At 33.6% G+C, this 16,706-nt stretch overlaps 1 protein-coding gene across 1 annotated transcript; it reads right to left on the minus strand.

Moving 5' to 3' along the window:
• Positions 1–608: 608 nt before the first annotated feature.
• LOC145094767 (uridine kinase-like protein 5) lies at positions 609–14,556 on the minus strand. Its single transcript, XM_079032820.1, has 15 exons — positions 14,410–14,556; positions 9,659–9,782; positions 9,440–9,531; positions 9,200–9,269; positions 8,995–9,110; positions 8,811–8,907; positions 8,454–8,533; positions 2,995–3,189; positions 2,820–2,903; positions 2,676–2,736; positions 2,449–2,509; positions 2,247–2,337; positions 2,023–2,095; positions 1,848–1,930; positions 609–865 (listed from the first exon to the last, which is right to left on the minus strand). The coding sequence occupies exons 2-15, from the start codon at positions 9,765–9,767 to the stop codon at positions 683–685; spliced, it is 1,395 nt and encodes a 464-aa protein (XP_078888946.1). The 5' UTR covers positions 9,768–9,782; positions 14,410–14,556; the 3' UTR covers positions 609–682.
• Between the last annotated feature and the right edge of the window lie 2,150 nt (positions 14,557–16,706).

Raw genomic sequence — 16,706 nt, forward strand, 5'->3', positions numbered from 1 at the left:
AAAAATCACGAATGTTTTAAAAGATTTTGTATTGTAGCAAAATACGTCAAGTTATCATAATCAATTAATCTTGGGTAATTCATGTTTACTTTTCTTCAACTCTTCTATATAGGAAATGAGACTGCAAATTGATAAGCCGTTTCTTTTATTCACATAACTATCTCATTTTCTTTCTAACACCAAATAAAAAACAAAAATAGATGTTCAAACTCATGACACTTCTTTCATACAAAGAAAAGAAGTAAGGGGCAATTACCTATAAAAACAATTTTACGGAAAAAAGAAGGATTTCACGAATGTATTATACTTCATATTAAATGTTCAAAAGATAACTTTTTAGAATGGAAAACCAATAAATGTACTTTATCTCTTTTCTTTACTTTTAAAACACACATCTGGCGTCATGTTGACGTATACATGCCGTTATGCTTCACCAATCTTCAACACAAATAGGCCACATTTAACTCATAGAGATCATAACCTTTTAAAAATGTGTATTTTTGCAAATTAGAGTTGTTATAATGAGTCACACTTTTATGAAAATTAACATCTACAAATCAGATAAATATAATCTCTTCAATTAATATGTAACAATCAAGATTGCGCCAAAAAAAAAGGTAACATGCAATTCTAATACGTCGTACAAAAACTATGAAGGATTTTTTTTTTTTTTTTTGATTTATTATTTGTTATTTTTTGGTAAGAAAGGTGTAGAGTCATTACCACCAGTACCAAAATAACGATCTCCAAATTCACCCATTCCTGGAATTACTCTTGAATGCTCGTTTAGACCGGAATCTATCTCTGACGTCACTATTTTCAGTCTTGGATATTGTCCACAAACTGTATGTATTCCTTCTGGTGCCTTCACATATCATTACCAAATAAAAATACAATCATCATTATATTTATCTTTTTATTGATAATGATATTATTTTATTTTAAGATAATGTTGAAATAAAATAAATTATAGTTGTTAGCTAAAATTAAAAAAAAATATTATCAAGACATTATTGAGATGAATTTATGAAAGGACTCTACTTTGGTTTTTTATTTTTTTGTTTAAACATAGAAAGATTTTTTTTTATATTGAGATTTTATATTATTTTTCAAAAAAAAAGTATTACATGAAACTTTAAATTATATAAAAACCACTATAATTTGGAATTATTTTTAATATAACCAGATTTTATTATTATTATTATTATTATTATTATTATTATTATTATTATTGTGATTTAACAATTATAACATTGAATTTAAGAAAAACATCTTTAACCATAAAATTGATCTTCTGATTGTTTTTTGAAATTCATTAACCCAAAAAACTCAGTGTTTTTTCTTAAAAAAAACAAACTTTCAGAGATCAAAGCAGAAAAAAAAAATACTCTGAATGGTTATTAAAAAAAAAAAAAAACTAGATGGCTTTTATGGAATCTGACTTTAAGAAATATGATCACATACCTATAATAGGTAAAAGGTAGCTTACTTATTACAAATAATAACAACATATTTAATGTTTTATTCAAAATGCAAGTACTTTGCTATTATGGATATGGAAATATATACATTGTTATTATAGGTAAAAGGTACTTAATACAAATAATAACAATGTACTTAAATTATTATCCATAATAGAAACATACTTGATTTTTTACCAATAATAGCAACACACAAAACTTTACTTATTACAAATAACAGCAACATACTCGAATTTCCCTACCAATATAGGCAATCTACTTATATATATATATATATATATATATATATATATATACATATATATTGCTATTTTTGGTAGAGAATATAAGTACACTGCTATATTAATTGATCCGAATTGAGCTTACTGCAATAAGGTTAAGAAAAATGATGTTGGATTCAGATACACCCTTGTTGAGCAACAAGGAAATTGCCTCCACAGCAGAATCACCTGATTAATTATACAAAAAAGGTTTAAAGAATAAACATTATTTTTTATTAAAAAAATTGATGATAAGTTCAAGTGTATCAATTGTATAAAACCTGAAGCAAGCACCGGATCAAGTAATAAAACTTGTCGGCTTGCAATATCTTTAGGTAGCTTCTCATAAATTAACTGCACCAAAAAATTTAATTTGATTAATAAGAATATTTAAAAAAGTATAAAGAATACGAGTTTTTTTTATTTTTTTTATTTATATCTATAAATAACAACATACATTATTATTATTATTATTATTTAATGGTTTTTGTAGGAGAAATTATACCTGTCGATCATTCCCTTCGCGTTGAATAAGGACTTTACCGATTTTGATTCCTTTACAACAAGCTCTTAACGCATTTTCCATGCTTTCCCCACTAAAAATTTGTGAAATTCAGACTTTTTATATTTTTTATAAATATGAAATGAAGAAGAGTGAGAGACTTATGTTCTTTTGTGTGGAAAAATACGTTGTTGAAAAAAAATACCTTCGAATGACTGACACCCCACATAACCTTTTGCAGAATACCACTCCTGTGTAGATGGATCCTGTAAAAGGTAAAAATAACTAGACCGGTGAGAGGGCATTTACGTCTTTTGTACATGTCTTACTTTTTTGGGTAAGAGAAAAAAAAATTATATTTTTATCCCATTTACATCAATACACACAACCCAGTACTATGTGTTATGTTTTGTCTTGTCCTGTGTAACTTACCTGTTGGAGTAATGATTTGTTTTTCTGTAAAAGGAAGATGACCTAATCCATGCTCCACAACCTAAAAATTATTTCCGACATTTTAAATGAATATAAGATCATAATCTTAAATCATATTTTAAATATTTTAAATTGTCATCATACCAAGCGAATAAGCCGATCCGCATAAAAAACAAAGTCATGCTTTCTTGTTTTCACATCACGTATGAGTGTGTGCATTCCACGAATCTAAAAGAACAACGAGTGAAATAAAATTATTTGAAATAAATTAAAGAATACATATTAATAAAAATTTTGATAGAATGTTTTTATTTGTTACCTGGAATGTTGAGGGGATAACGAAAAGGTTTTGATAAATTTTACAAAGATCATGTTGGCCAAGCTTTGTACGGATATGTTGGACTATCAAGTCAATGGCCACATCATTATCTGATCCTCTAGGGATAATAATATCTGCATGCTTCTTTGATGGAAGAATGAATTCTTCAAAACTAGGTTTCACATGTTTATCATACTGCAAATCAAAGTTTAAATGTATTAAAAAATGTTATATCTGGGAATAATTCAAAGAGGTTTGGCCTGGTGTACGGCAGGAGGGGATAATGTGGATTAGTGGAGTTGGGTTTAATCTATAAAATTAGTTATTATATAGTAATTATCTAGTATTCAATTTGTTAGAGTTATATTTTCTAGTTATTTAGGATTTGTTAGTAGCAGGACGTTATAAATATAACGCTCCATAGTTATTTTAGGGGAAGAAATAAAAAAGTTAACCTTGTTATTGGAGTTTGTCTGTACTCAAATCCAGGTCCTATCATTTTTGTATCAAAGTTGTACGGTTTTGATGGCGGAAAAGCTAGAGGGAAAGGGAACCAATGGAGAGCGTTTGGCGGCGTTGGAATCATCTGTCAACCGAATCCTTGATTCCATGGAAGCTCATAGGGTGGAGGTGGCAGTGCAAATGGAAGAATTCACTGGGGCAATTGTTGATTTAACCCTGGCGATCAAGAAACCCACCAAGAAAAACAGTGGTTCATCCTCTGATTCAGAAACTGATCGTGGGAATGAAAATGATGACTCCGATGATTCTGATCGAAACGCGCAAAGTTCAAAGAAATCAAAAAAGGAAACAGGAAAAGAAACGCACTCAAGGGTTGTCGAAAAGGTAGTTTGAAGTTCAAGAATTCAGTCAAAAGGATCAGTTAAAGGCGGTGGCAATTTGTTTAGAGGGGGCTCCTCTCTCGTGGTTCCGTTGGCATGACTCAAAAACACTGTTCCGCTCTTAGAGGAAGTTTAAGCGGAAATTACTGGAGCGTTTCCAATCCTCCCATGAGGGTAGCGTTTTAAGGAGCAATTTTTAGATATACAACAGAAAGGATCCGTTCGTGACTACGTGGATCGGCTTGAAGGTTTTGCGGGCCAATTGGCGAGCGTACCCGAGTCGGTTCAAGAGAGTACTTTCATCAAGGGGCTCAAAGCAGAGATACATTCAGCCGTCCGGATTGCGGAACCGGAATCCCTAGTTCAGGCAATCCGTATGGCTATCAAAATTGATGAGACCAGGGCTATTGGTGGCGTTAAAGTTGGTACAGGGGACCAGATTGACATGTTGGAACAGCGGGGTAGATTCTAAGGGGATCTCGTCTCTAACACATAAGTTAGTTAAAAGAAAGGAAGTGGGTGTGGGACGTTTAAGCGTTTGACAACAGCTGAGTTGGCAGAAAAACGGGCCAAAGGGATATGTTTCCAGTGTGACGAAAAATTCTTACCCGGTCATCGCTGCTCGAGCAAGACATTGCAGGTCTTAATTTTAGGTGATGAAGACGAGGACAAAGATGAGTTGAAGGGATAGTTAATTGGACCTGATATTATTGGGCATGTCATGGCTTCAAACCTTGGGAGATATGATAGTTAATTGGCGAGAGTTATGGATGCAATTTTGGGATGGTGAAAGATTGGTCACTGTCCGGGGTGATCCTAGCCTAGCCAAAACTTCGGTTTCGTGTAAATCTCTGTGTAGGATGCTACAAAAGGAGGTGGAAGGATACATGATCCACGTGGGAACCATCGAAGGGGAATGGAAACTAGGAAGAACATCACATTTGGTTCACACTGTTCTGGAGTCATTTGACGATGTTTTTCACATGCCAGCCGACCTACCTTCGCAAAGGAACCATGAACATGCCATCAATCTTTGGGAGGGTATGGGACTGATTAGTGTCAGACCTTATCGGTACCCGAATGCACAGAAAGATGAGATTGAGAGACTAGTTTGTGAGATGCTCAAGGCAAGAGTGATTCAACCGAGCATGAGTCCTTTCTCAATCCCGATATTGTTAGTTAAGAAGAAAAATGGAAGTTTCCAGTTCTGCGTGGATTACCGCACACTTAATAAGGAGATGGTGCTAGATAAGTTTCCCATACCTGTGATCGATGAATTGTTGGATGAGCTTCATGGGGTGGTTGTATTTTCTAAACTTGATCTTAAGTCCGGTTACCATCAAATACGTATGAAGGTGGGGGATGTGCAGAAAACAGCTTTCCGAACACACGAGTGCCACTACGAATTTTTGGTAATGCCATTTGGGCTTATCGAACACGCCCACGACTTTTCAGTCCCTCATAAACAAGGTATTCCAACCATTTTTAAGGAAGTTTGTACTTGTGTTTTTTGATGACATTTTAGTATACAGTAAGTTTGAGAGGGAAGACCTGGAACATCTAAACAGGGTTCTCATGGTTCTGAGAAAAAATAACTTATATGCAAACAAAAATTTTTTTTTTTTTTAGTTAGGAGCAGGTGCAGTACCTTGGTCACATCGTAGCCAAAGAAGGGGTGTCGGCTGACCCAACCAAGCTTTCAACCATGTTGCAATGGCCGGTACCAAAGACTTTGAAGGAACTCCAGGGGTTTTGGGTTTGACCGGTTACTACCATAAGTTTGTGAAGGATTATGGTAAAATAGTGTGCCCCTGACAGAGCAATTAAAGAAAGATAATTTCAAGTGGACCTCAGAAGCAACCAAAGCATTTAAAATATTGATGGTGGCAATGACTCAGGTACCCGTGTTGGCGTTGTCAGATTTTTCTAAGAAATTTGCACTCGAAACGGATGCGTCCGGGTACGGTTTGGGGGCGGTGCTCATGCGAGATGGTAGACTGTTGGCTTATTTTAGTCATGTTTTGGGAACATGAGCACGTCTCAAGTTGGTTTACGAAAAAGAGTTAATGGCAATTGTGTTAGCCATTCAGAAATGGAGACCATATTTGCTGGGTCGGAGGTTTGTTGTTCGAACCAACCAACGGAGTTTGAAGTTTTTAATCGAGCAACGGGGTGTCATGGAAGACTACCAGAAATGGATCTCGAAAATTATGGGGTACACTTTGACATTGTTTATAAACCGGGTCACGAGAATAGCGTGGCTGATACGTTATCAAGAATTACTCCCGAGGCGCAGCTGGGTACTGTCATGGCTCCAGCCTGTCGGTTTGATTGGGGGACATTATGGACTGACCTGCAGTCAAATCAAGAGATTTGTTCCATGAAAGAAAAAGTAAAAGAGGGAACCAACAACGACTATTGTTTGAAGGCCGGCTCGTAATTCCTAAGGGGTTGCATTGGGTATCGGTTCTTTTTACGGAGTTTCATGAAGGTGTGGTTGGCGGGAATTCAAGGGTATAAAAAAAGTATCAACGCCTTGCTCGTGAAGTGTACTGGGCGGGAATGAAAGGTGACGTGGCGAAGAGGGTGGTCGAGTGTGACACGTGTCAACAACACAAGTACTCAACGATGGCCCCAAGTGGGTTGTTGCAGCCACTCGAGTTGCCATCTACAGTTTGGTCTGAGCTTACGATGGATTTTATTGACGGGCTACCAAAGTCGGAGGGTAATACCATCATTTTTGTTGTTGTGGATCGTCTCAGCAAATACACGCATTTTATACCCCTTAAACACCGATACACAACCAGTTCGGTGGCAAATGTATTTGTGAGGGAGGCCGTGAAGCTTCACGAGATACCGGAGTCCATTATTTCTGACCGTGACAAGGTATTTCTTAGTAGTTTTTGGAAGGAATTGTTTAAAGCAATGGGCATCAAGTTGAGAAGGAGTACGACTTACCACCCTCAAATCGATGATCAAACCGAGGTGGTCAACCATTGTTTGGAGACGTATCTGTGTTGTTTTGCGGCGGAAACGCCAAAGAAGTGGGTCACAATGGGTCACATGGCTACCGTGGGTAGAATACTGGTATAACACTTCATTTCATACTTCAACAAAGACGATACCTTTTCGGGTATTGTATGGTAGGGATCCGCCTCATTTGGTATATTACAGGAAAGCAAAAATGGTGGTAGGCACGGTCGAGCAATATTTGGAAGAGCGGGATCGAGTGCTAAAAGAACTTAAAGTCCATATGCTCAAAGCTTAACAGCAGATGAAGAAAAATGTGGATGCGCATAGGAGAGAGGAAAGTTTTGATATTGGAGATCAGGTGTACTTAAAGCTTCCCCTATATCAACAACGCACTGTGGCGAGAAGGGTTAACAAGAAACTTGCACCTAGGTATTTTGGGCCTTATGAGGTCATTGAGAATATCGGACATGTGGTGTATCATCTCCTGTTGTTGCCAGAAACAACTCGCATTCATGCTGTTTTTCACGTGTCCCAATTAAAAAGGGCCATTGGGAACCTTATTGCTGGTCCTCATTTGCCAGCTACCCTTACTGAAGACATGGAGGTTATCTTACAACCAGATGACATGGAATGAGTTTGAGAGGGTGTCAAGGGTATGAAGTGTTGATTCGTTGGAAGGACTTACATGATTATGAAGCGACTTGGGAAGAGTTTGAAGTGTTGAATGTGCAATTTCCTGACTTTAACCTTGAGGACAAGGTTCAAAATTGGACGGAGAGTGATGTTATATCCGGGAATAATTCAAAGAGGTTTGGCCTGGTGTACGGCTGGAGGGGATAATGTGGATTAGTGGAGTTGGGTTTAATCTACAAAATTAGTTATTATCTAGTATTTATCTAGTATTCAATTTGTTAGAGTTATCTTTTCCAGCTATTTAGGATCAGTTAGTAGTAGGACGTTATAACGATCCATAGTTATTTTAGGGGAAGAAATAAAAAAGTTAACCTTTGGTTATTGGAGTTTGCCAGTACTCGAATCCAAGTCCCATAAAAAAACTATAATAAAATGATAAAATCAACTAAAAATTCCAATATTGTTTTCAAAAAGAACTAAAGAGCACTACTTTAGTAAATTATAACATTAAAGCTTGTTGAAGACATTGTACTTTGAAAAATCAAACCAATTATAACATGACAATTCCAATTTTTTTATTAGGACATTATATTTTGAATTATCTTTTAAATTATAACAATGAAATTTGCTTTGAACATGGAAGATATTGCTATAATTGGATATGTTTTTGAAAGTATATTGCTTTAATAAGAAGAAATGAAAGTAGAATGCTATAATAAACAAATCAACAAAAGTATATTGCATTTAATCCTTTGATAAATGGTTACCTTATATTTTTTGAAAAAGGTACAAACAAATGTGACATTAGCTAGAATCACTAAGTTGGTATCTTCTAGCTCTTAAGCTAATTATACACATACTACTTGTAAAATTCATGCAATTTTTCATAAAGTTAATTTTGTTACTTCATAAAGTTTATTAAGAGAGTACCCTTTCAAAAAAAAGTTTCTTAAGATAGTAGATTTTGTTATTTCATAAAAGTTCATTAAGCAAAAAGAGAGCTCTACTAACTTGGTCAAGCACGTACTGAATATTTCTGCCTCTCTCAACGGTGTCACGCTTTATCCTCCTTCCCAATCGCACATCAGAATCTATACTCATGAATTCTAAAGTTATTATTAAATAATGGAAAATTTAATAAGAAACATGTGAATCCAAAAAAAAGTAAGTTATATAGTAAAATGAAAGATGATATAGTATCTAGCCATGTAAGTTTCACTTCATTTTCCATTATATTATTTTTCCCACATTGATTTTCTATTCTCTATATGAAATCCAACATTCGTTATAGAATTTTTAAATGGTTTAATTTAATTTAGTTAAAAGTACATGAAAATCAATGTGAATAAATTATGATAAGTAATGAACCTGAATCAACAAAGATTTTCATGCTCATCATATCTCGAACTTTGCTATCATGAAGGACAAGAATTCCTTCAAGAATGATGACATCCGAAGGGTTTACCTACATTTAGTTCAAAGATCAAAATTATTCATTTTTCATACACTAAAATTTGTTCATGATCATAATAATTAGTTCAACTTCACATACCATGCGACCTGATCCACTGCTCTTATGGATCTTATAATCATAATCTGGAATGTTAGCTGGTTGTCCCTTTTTTAACGTTTCCATGCATGATAAAAGAAGCTCAGTGTTGAAAGAATCTGTATAAATCATCATGACATAGTGTAAAGTTTCTAAATGTTTAAAGGATTTGTAGCATTAGGAATTTTGAGATCAATAAGTTAATTACCAGGGTGATCAAAATTGTAATCTTGTGCATTTGCCGATTGCTCATCACTCAAAGAACGATAAAATGAATCCTATAAAGAGTTGAACTTAATTAAAGTACTTGAACTAAAGTTTAGCATTGCTAGAATTAGAGTTCAATCAATAATCATACAAAACCATGTAGCTTGTAGTTGTAGCATCTAATGCATGTTACTTTACAACCTTTTGTAGGGTTTCAATGTGAATAGAGCTTGTGTCTTACTTGATTGATAAGAGCAACCCTTTGATCGTGGAGTCTTGATATGATCACATTGCAAACAGTTGTTTTTCCAGATGCAGTTCCACCAGCAACACCTTCGTTTACATTTCAAAAAAATGAAGTAATTTGTTAATATTAAGTATTAACATCACAACGTGAACACAACTTTCTGAAAAAAAAGTGAAGTTTTGAAGTATCAAGACTCTGAGACAGATTATTTACCAATGATGAAAGGCACTTTGTTTGGCTTTTGTGCACATGCACTGTCTTGTTGAGAAGAAGATTGATCTTTAACAATGTTACTCGATTTATCCGACTTTTTGGCATCCATCACAAGTGTGGAAATCTGATATCGATAAAAACAGTTAGTTCTGTAACTAAATTCACTTAACGAAATTGATTTGAAACAATGGAGTTCACTTAGTTCAATACGAAGTCAAACTCCATTCCACACAAACATAAGTTCAACCCAATTAGATTTAAAGTTTTGAAACAATAATCAACATAACGATGATATAGAAAATATACAAGTAGATGAACATATCAAGACATATTTTGATCGAATAAAATCTCGTTGTTTTAGAAGAAAAGAGAGCAAGCGGGAAAATCACAGTTCTTTGAGTTGATGACGTAGCCCATTATTACATGGAAAATCATGATTTCCTTTTTAATTTCTTTTCAGAGTAAATTGGGTGAATGGTATATGTAGTTTGGGGTATATTACGTACTTAGTACCTATTATTTATTTATTTATTTTTTAACTTGGACCATCTTGTCTTTTGTTTTTTGTTTTTGTTTTGATTTTGGTCCGTAGTTGACTATTTCATATTTTGTTCCTTTTTAGTATTTTCTAATTATTTTTGGTTATTTAAAGAATAAATTACATAAATGGTTGTCGTGGTTTGGCGGATCAAATAACTTGCACCACTCATTCTTTGTTTTTCATGCACGATCACTCGATAGTCCTATGGGCATACATAGTTAATGAGAGCCTGATAACCTTTATCTCCCGTCCTACATGTGAGGGACATTTTTGTCTCTCTTTTTACTTCTTTCTTGTGAGTTGTGAATCTTTGTATTGACATATCTATTCTAATAAATAAATCTACTTTAATAAATAAAAATCATTTCTATCATTTGTCATATTTTCATGCATTTTAACAAATGCAAGTTTGTGATTAATTTTCACTTATCATTTAGTGGTAATTTTTAATTTTCTTAATTAATTATTCTAATTTTTAGGTTATAAAAAGTAATTAAAATAATTAATGTGTCATTAATTTGTTTCCTTATATTTTCAAATTTTAATATGTATCCTTCAATGAATATAATTCAAAATTGGCATGTTTCTTTCAAAGTTTATTGTCATTTTAGACAAAATGGTCTATATAAGAAAAATAATCGAACTTTGTTGTTTTTCATTGATAAAACTAAAAAAAAGGTTATATGGAAAAAATGTAATTATTTCTCCGTAGTTTGTTTTATTAGTAAAAATTGGTTTGTTTATTCATCATTTTGTTTGTATATATTTTGAAGTTTTATTTTAAAAAATACTTAATGTTTACACCTTGATATTTAACATTTCCTTAAAAAAATATTTAATATTTATATCTTCGTATATAACTTTTTTTAATCAATCCGTGTATTACATGATTCATACCTACTAATCAATAATGTGTAAAAGATCTCTCTCTCTACTTCACGCCTTGTTCCCTCAACCATGCACATCTTTTTTCTCGTTTGCCATATTCATTTCCAAAGAAAAAAAAATGGTGATTTTTAGTTTTGGCTGATCTATGATCATACTTCTCATATGAGCAAAAACATTAGTTTTTGTTTCTATGGATGTTCTAAAACCAAATCCGTATGCCTATTTATTGGTTGGATCAAACTGTCGTTGTGCCCTAGATCCATCGACATCATTCCATGTTTGTTGAGGTAAAAAAATGTGATTTAAACCACTTCGGTTGTGGTGACTTGGTAGGACATGTGGGAGATATGGTGGATAACCTATTGACCCATGTTCAAGTCCTGACATTACTCAGCCCTCGTGGCCATGAAGGTTCGCCTGCAGTAACTCCAGGGCATGAGGCAAAGCCTCATGTTTGCAGCGGAAGATTAGTCGGTATGCTGAAGCTGGCCCGAAAACCCTTGTTAGGGATGTTCCCTTACCAAAAGAATGTGATTTAAGTTCTTATTATTAAAGCTACGTCATAAGAAAAAAAGTATATGATGTTGATTGCAAGTTAGGTTTTTATTTTTCATAATTTATTTTTTATAGGATGTGACATTCTCTCTGTTAAGTGTTGTTCTTGTTCTTCTTCAATCTAGTCATTTATATTTTGTAATGTAAGGGTTTAGTTTGGAGAATATTATAATATTGGCATATTTTGGTTTGATGGAGAAAAGTTGTTTTGTTAAAACTATACATTTTTGTGTTCATCAATACATTTACCAATTAAAAGAAATCGCCATTGCAAGTTCATAACTTTACTTACCATGAACTAACAAAATATGGTAAACACAATATAAACCGTCAGTTGATGACATATCAACCAAAACTAATGTAAAACATAACACAATAATGTTTAATAGCCATATTAACAAGCACAACCATATTTCCAATTGGTTTTAGGTGTAACAAGAATATAATTTGAGCTTTATCATTATGCATTGTTTGCGTGCAATATCTATGAGATTCCACAATATCCCTACCCCGACCCTCTTCAATGTTAAGTTATAACTCATAAACCATAACTTTGATTGAGTTGATTCCGGTGGCTCCGGAAAGAGACAACATTTTCTATAACTCTTATCTTTGATTTTATTTATTTATTTTTCAATTAAGTCCTTATTTTTTTTGCTGAATCGGCAAATCTAACCTATTCCTAAACCATTCCTATGTTCACAACGGGACTTGAATCTTCAACCTCAAAGAAGGGGCAACACCGGATACTGCTAAGCTATATCGCATGGAAGATCAAGGATAGTTGATGTCTCTTAGATTTGTGCAACTATATTACACTTTTACTAAATTCCTAAGCTTTTGTTTTTGACATCTTAATGCCCACTCTTTTGTATGTATTACATAGTTAGTTGACTTATATGGTTTTACTTTATAGCCTATGCTTTTGATCATTAAACTTCCCTTTATAACTTATTTAAACACATATTGACACATACTTATACATACTTATATATTTGTTATTCTCTTACACATAGGTGCGAAGCCAAAAAAAAAAAAAAATTAAGGTGTTCTTCAATTTAACATGAGGAAAAAGAATACAAATGAGGAAAAATGCTTGAGGAAAAATATAACATATATCATAAATACCTAAATGATATTTTACTTTAAAAAAAATGAAAATGTGAGGGTAGACGTGGGCTACTATGGTCCTAGGGTGGCTCCTCCTTGCTTAGACATACATTTACCTATATATTGTTCTTCACTTTCTCGTTTATTAATTTATACACTTAATTGGATATATTACATTTACCACTATATATATATATATATATATATATATATATATATATATATATGATCATATACCTAAGCTTATATATATAACCCTCCAAACAATGTAGTTTTGATTTATTTATATCCAAACTAATCACGATATCTCTTTTACTATTCTTTCTTAATCATGTAACTTACTAAATCAATCAAATTTATGTTTTTTTTTCTTCATTGTATCTAAGAACTTAAAACATTAAAAGTCGTGACCATTTAATCAACGCTACTAAATTATAAATAAAAACTAATAGAATAAAAGATAAAAGAAAAACATGTCATAACTTAATCAAACTTTTCACAAAATCATTGGATATAATTTTTCAATTGAAAGACAAAACGTTTGAGTTATATTTGTTAAAAAATATTTGTTTTCTATTTTCTCTATAAACTTCAATAATTATTTGCAATAAAAATATATATAATTGATATTTTTTATTCCATAATTGAACTTAATTCAATGGTATTCTATTAAAACAAAACTAAGAGAAAATGAAATTGGATTTGTTTTGTTTAAAACTACGTCGTTTAAAATGTTCTATACCTAAGCTTAGGTACATATATATGTATGTATTATTAATATTTGTTGTCTTCTTTTCTCACATTCACATACATTTGTAGTTTTGTACATTGTTATAAACGATTTAATACAAATAGATGTTTTGTTGATCTCTTTTTACACCCACATATGTATAAATACCTTAATAATGATTTGCTACTTCTTTTCACCCTCACATACTTATGTCAATATAGATTAACAAGCAATTGTTTACTCATTTTCATAAACACACACTTCTACATATATATAGATATATTAATAGGTATTTAGCAAACTCCTTTGTACACCCCTACGTACATGTATCGCGTGTATTCTTATTCAATTTCATGTAGTTTATAGGGTTATTATTGTCCATAAATTTCCAGCCACTATTAGTTTCATAAAACAAGTCCTTTATGTGGTAATTACTTGTTAAAGTGGACTAGGGTATCACAAGTTCAAGGTTATGTATTGGCCACGTGAGGAAGCATCAATCGGGTATTACATGCATGATAGTTCAATGCTAAGTCGATGTATATTGACAGCAATAGTATGGGCAATATGGAATTAATCTGTACACTAACTTGAACTTAATTTGGGTTACAATTCATGCCATGAAGCCCTGATGAAGGGTATGGATTTGGTCAGCAATTAAATAATTCACAAATGGAGAAGGGAATAGATGGATTGTACACCTCTAAATCATAAGGGAATGAAGCAACACGTATATAACATCAAATCTTTTAACAAAAGAAAGTGTGTGTGTGTCTGATACATGGCCGGACCAAATAAAAAGAAGGAAAGAAAGCAGAGACAAGTGTGTATTACATGTATATGCTTCTGATTTCAAGGCTGAAAGAAGTGGATTGAGCAGAAAGGCATCGTCAAACATGAGAAGGCAGAAGATGGTTAAGAACTTACCAGGAAGTCTCGTGGTGTTACTGCTTCAATTCAACACGTACTATCCCGATTCTCTTTCCCATATCTCTCTCGTTCGTATCTCTCTTTCTCTCTAATTCCCGATGCGTAATATATATCGATGGTATCGGTTGTTTATATAAGGTGTGGAATTTGTGTTGGAATAGGACGCGATCAAGGCTTGAATACGTAGAGAATACGACCTATTCTGGGAGGATACGTTCCTGTATGTTTATGTAAACCTAATTCCCAAAATTTTCACTTTGGTCCCTGAACTTTTGGTTCTTGGTAGACTTACCCCAAATCCATTTTCCATTAAGTTGTTGGTATTTTCCAGAATTTACATAGACAAAATTGCAAAAATGGTCCCTATGGTATGCATTTTTTTGGGGTTTAGGTCCAAACCACGAGTTTTTTGGTTTCGTAGTCCTTTTGAACTGGTTTGTTTGTGAAAATGGTCCTTGTACTTAACTCCCGTTAAAAGGAATCCGTTAACCCCCTCATGCGCCTTCCACGTGAGGGTATTTCTGTCTTTTTACTTCTAGGGACCATTTTCGCATAAGAATGTCAACGCTTCCTTTTACCTTTTATCCCTCATTTACATTCCCAAATACCTATCAACTCCCCACCTCCCTCCTTCTTTCTTCTACTCCATTAAACCTGTAAAAAAAACCTCGTTCGTTATCCAAAGAACCTAATCGAAGCAAAAGGAGACTAGGTCATACGTTAAAGTCGAAATGGTGTACGTAATGTGGCAGATTAGACCAAAAAATGAAGTTATGGACGTATCATCCATATATGGTAAGTTGCTCTATTTTCTTTAACTTTCCTATTTTGCATTTTCCCCTTGATTTATACTAAAATCTGCAAAATTTTGATTTTGTTATCATGTACAGTTTTGACTTGTAGTGGGTACACCCACATGGTTTAGTATTAAGCTTCATCACGGTGGGAAGTTACCTGATATAAAGTACACTGGAGGTGAAATGTGTTATGTTGATTATGTGGACATAGATGAGTTTTCTCTACATGAACTTGATGCCATAATGCTTGACCTAGGTTACCCAGACCCACGGATGGATGAATTGACTGATGAATCCCCAGTGATATACTATGATTTCAGGATACCTAATGGTGACTTTCAATTTGGTCTTAGAGCTTTAGGGAATGATCAGGATGTTATCAATCTTTCTAAATTTATTCGAAATAACAAGTTGATTGAGGTGTACACAGAACATGGGAAGACAAATCTACTCACTTACTTCATGTCTCTAAATGCAAAAGGTAAAGTTATCATTGAGGAATTACCAGAAAATGATGATCAAGGGGTTAAAACTGAGGCTGAAGTTCATGTAGAATCTCCATTGAGAAATATGAACCATGTCAATGATGAGCCAATTGGTGAGTACATGTCTTTGATTCTTTTTGGGAGTAAAAGTGATGCTTTCTCACCAGAGTATAAAAGGGGTAGAGTTGGAAATTCAAAAAGAGGTGAAGGTTCTTGTAGCAAGAGGCTTAATTTAGAGGATATTGATGATTTAAAAGAGAAGGAAAACACTGACGAGGGTGTTAAGGAGGTTCAGGAGGCTGCAACTGTTGTTGAAGGATGCTACAAGCCATTTACTTCAAATATTGCTAATGTGGGGGATGGGATGATTGGGGTTCAGGATAATGACCATATTGAAGGACGCTACAACACCCCACCTGTTAATGATGATGAACAATATAATGAGCTTTTTTGATAACCTTATGGACAATTTACTTGGAAGTGAGAGGATGCTAAAGAGTATGAAGGAGATGATGAATCTCAAGAGAGTGATGAACACTATGAAAAGGATGAAGGTGATGATGAGGATGGGAAACAATCTGAAAGTGAAGATCAAGTGGATGACATAATGGATGAGGAGAACAATATACAAGATGTTGATGTAGACATGGCAAACTTCTGTCTAAATGTTGAAAGTGATGTTGAAGGAGCATGTATTAATGGTATTCATGGTCATGAACCTGAAGATATGGAAGTGATCAACAATGAGTTCAAATCATTGGACGAAGGATCAAAACAAGACAGAGAAAGAAGAGCTCTTATAAAAATTTTGGGAAAAGAAAAAAGGTCCAGCCTTGGGTCAATACATATACAATCATTCTCAGTTGGACAAAAGTTTAAAAGTAAAAAAGATCTAAAGGAGCTAATTGATGTGCATGCACTAGAAACAAGAAGGAATCTATTCTTTAAAAAAATGACAATGTAAGGCTTAGGGCACAGTGCATAGGAGTTGTACCTGTCATTAATAAAGGTC

Source organism: Lactuca serriola, chromosome 3 (genome assembly GCF_051521515.1).
Source record: "Lactuca serriola cultivar US96UC23 chromosome 3, Lser_US96UC23_V15, whole genome shotgun sequence".
In the NCBI taxonomy this organism is placed as follows: Eukaryota; Viridiplantae; Streptophyta; class Magnoliopsida; order Asterales; family Asteraceae; genus Lactuca; species Lactuca serriola.

What these genes read in the sequence shown, in the direction of transcription:
- LOC145094767 (XM_079032820.1), bottom strand. Translation starts at nt 9,767, where the DNA reads ATGGATGCCAAAAAGTCGGATAAATCGAGTAACATTGTTAAAGATCAA. An exon ending in TTCAGTACGTGCTTGACCAA is followed by an intron (nt 3,190 to 8,453) that starts GTTAGTAGAGCT and finishes TTTGATTTGCAG; the next exon opens with TATGATAAACATGTGAAACC. An exon ending in TGATCCGGTGCTTGCTTCAG is followed by an intron (nt 1,931 to 2,022) that starts GTTTTATACAAT and finishes ATAATTAATCAG; the next exon opens with GTGATTCTGCTGTGGAGGCA.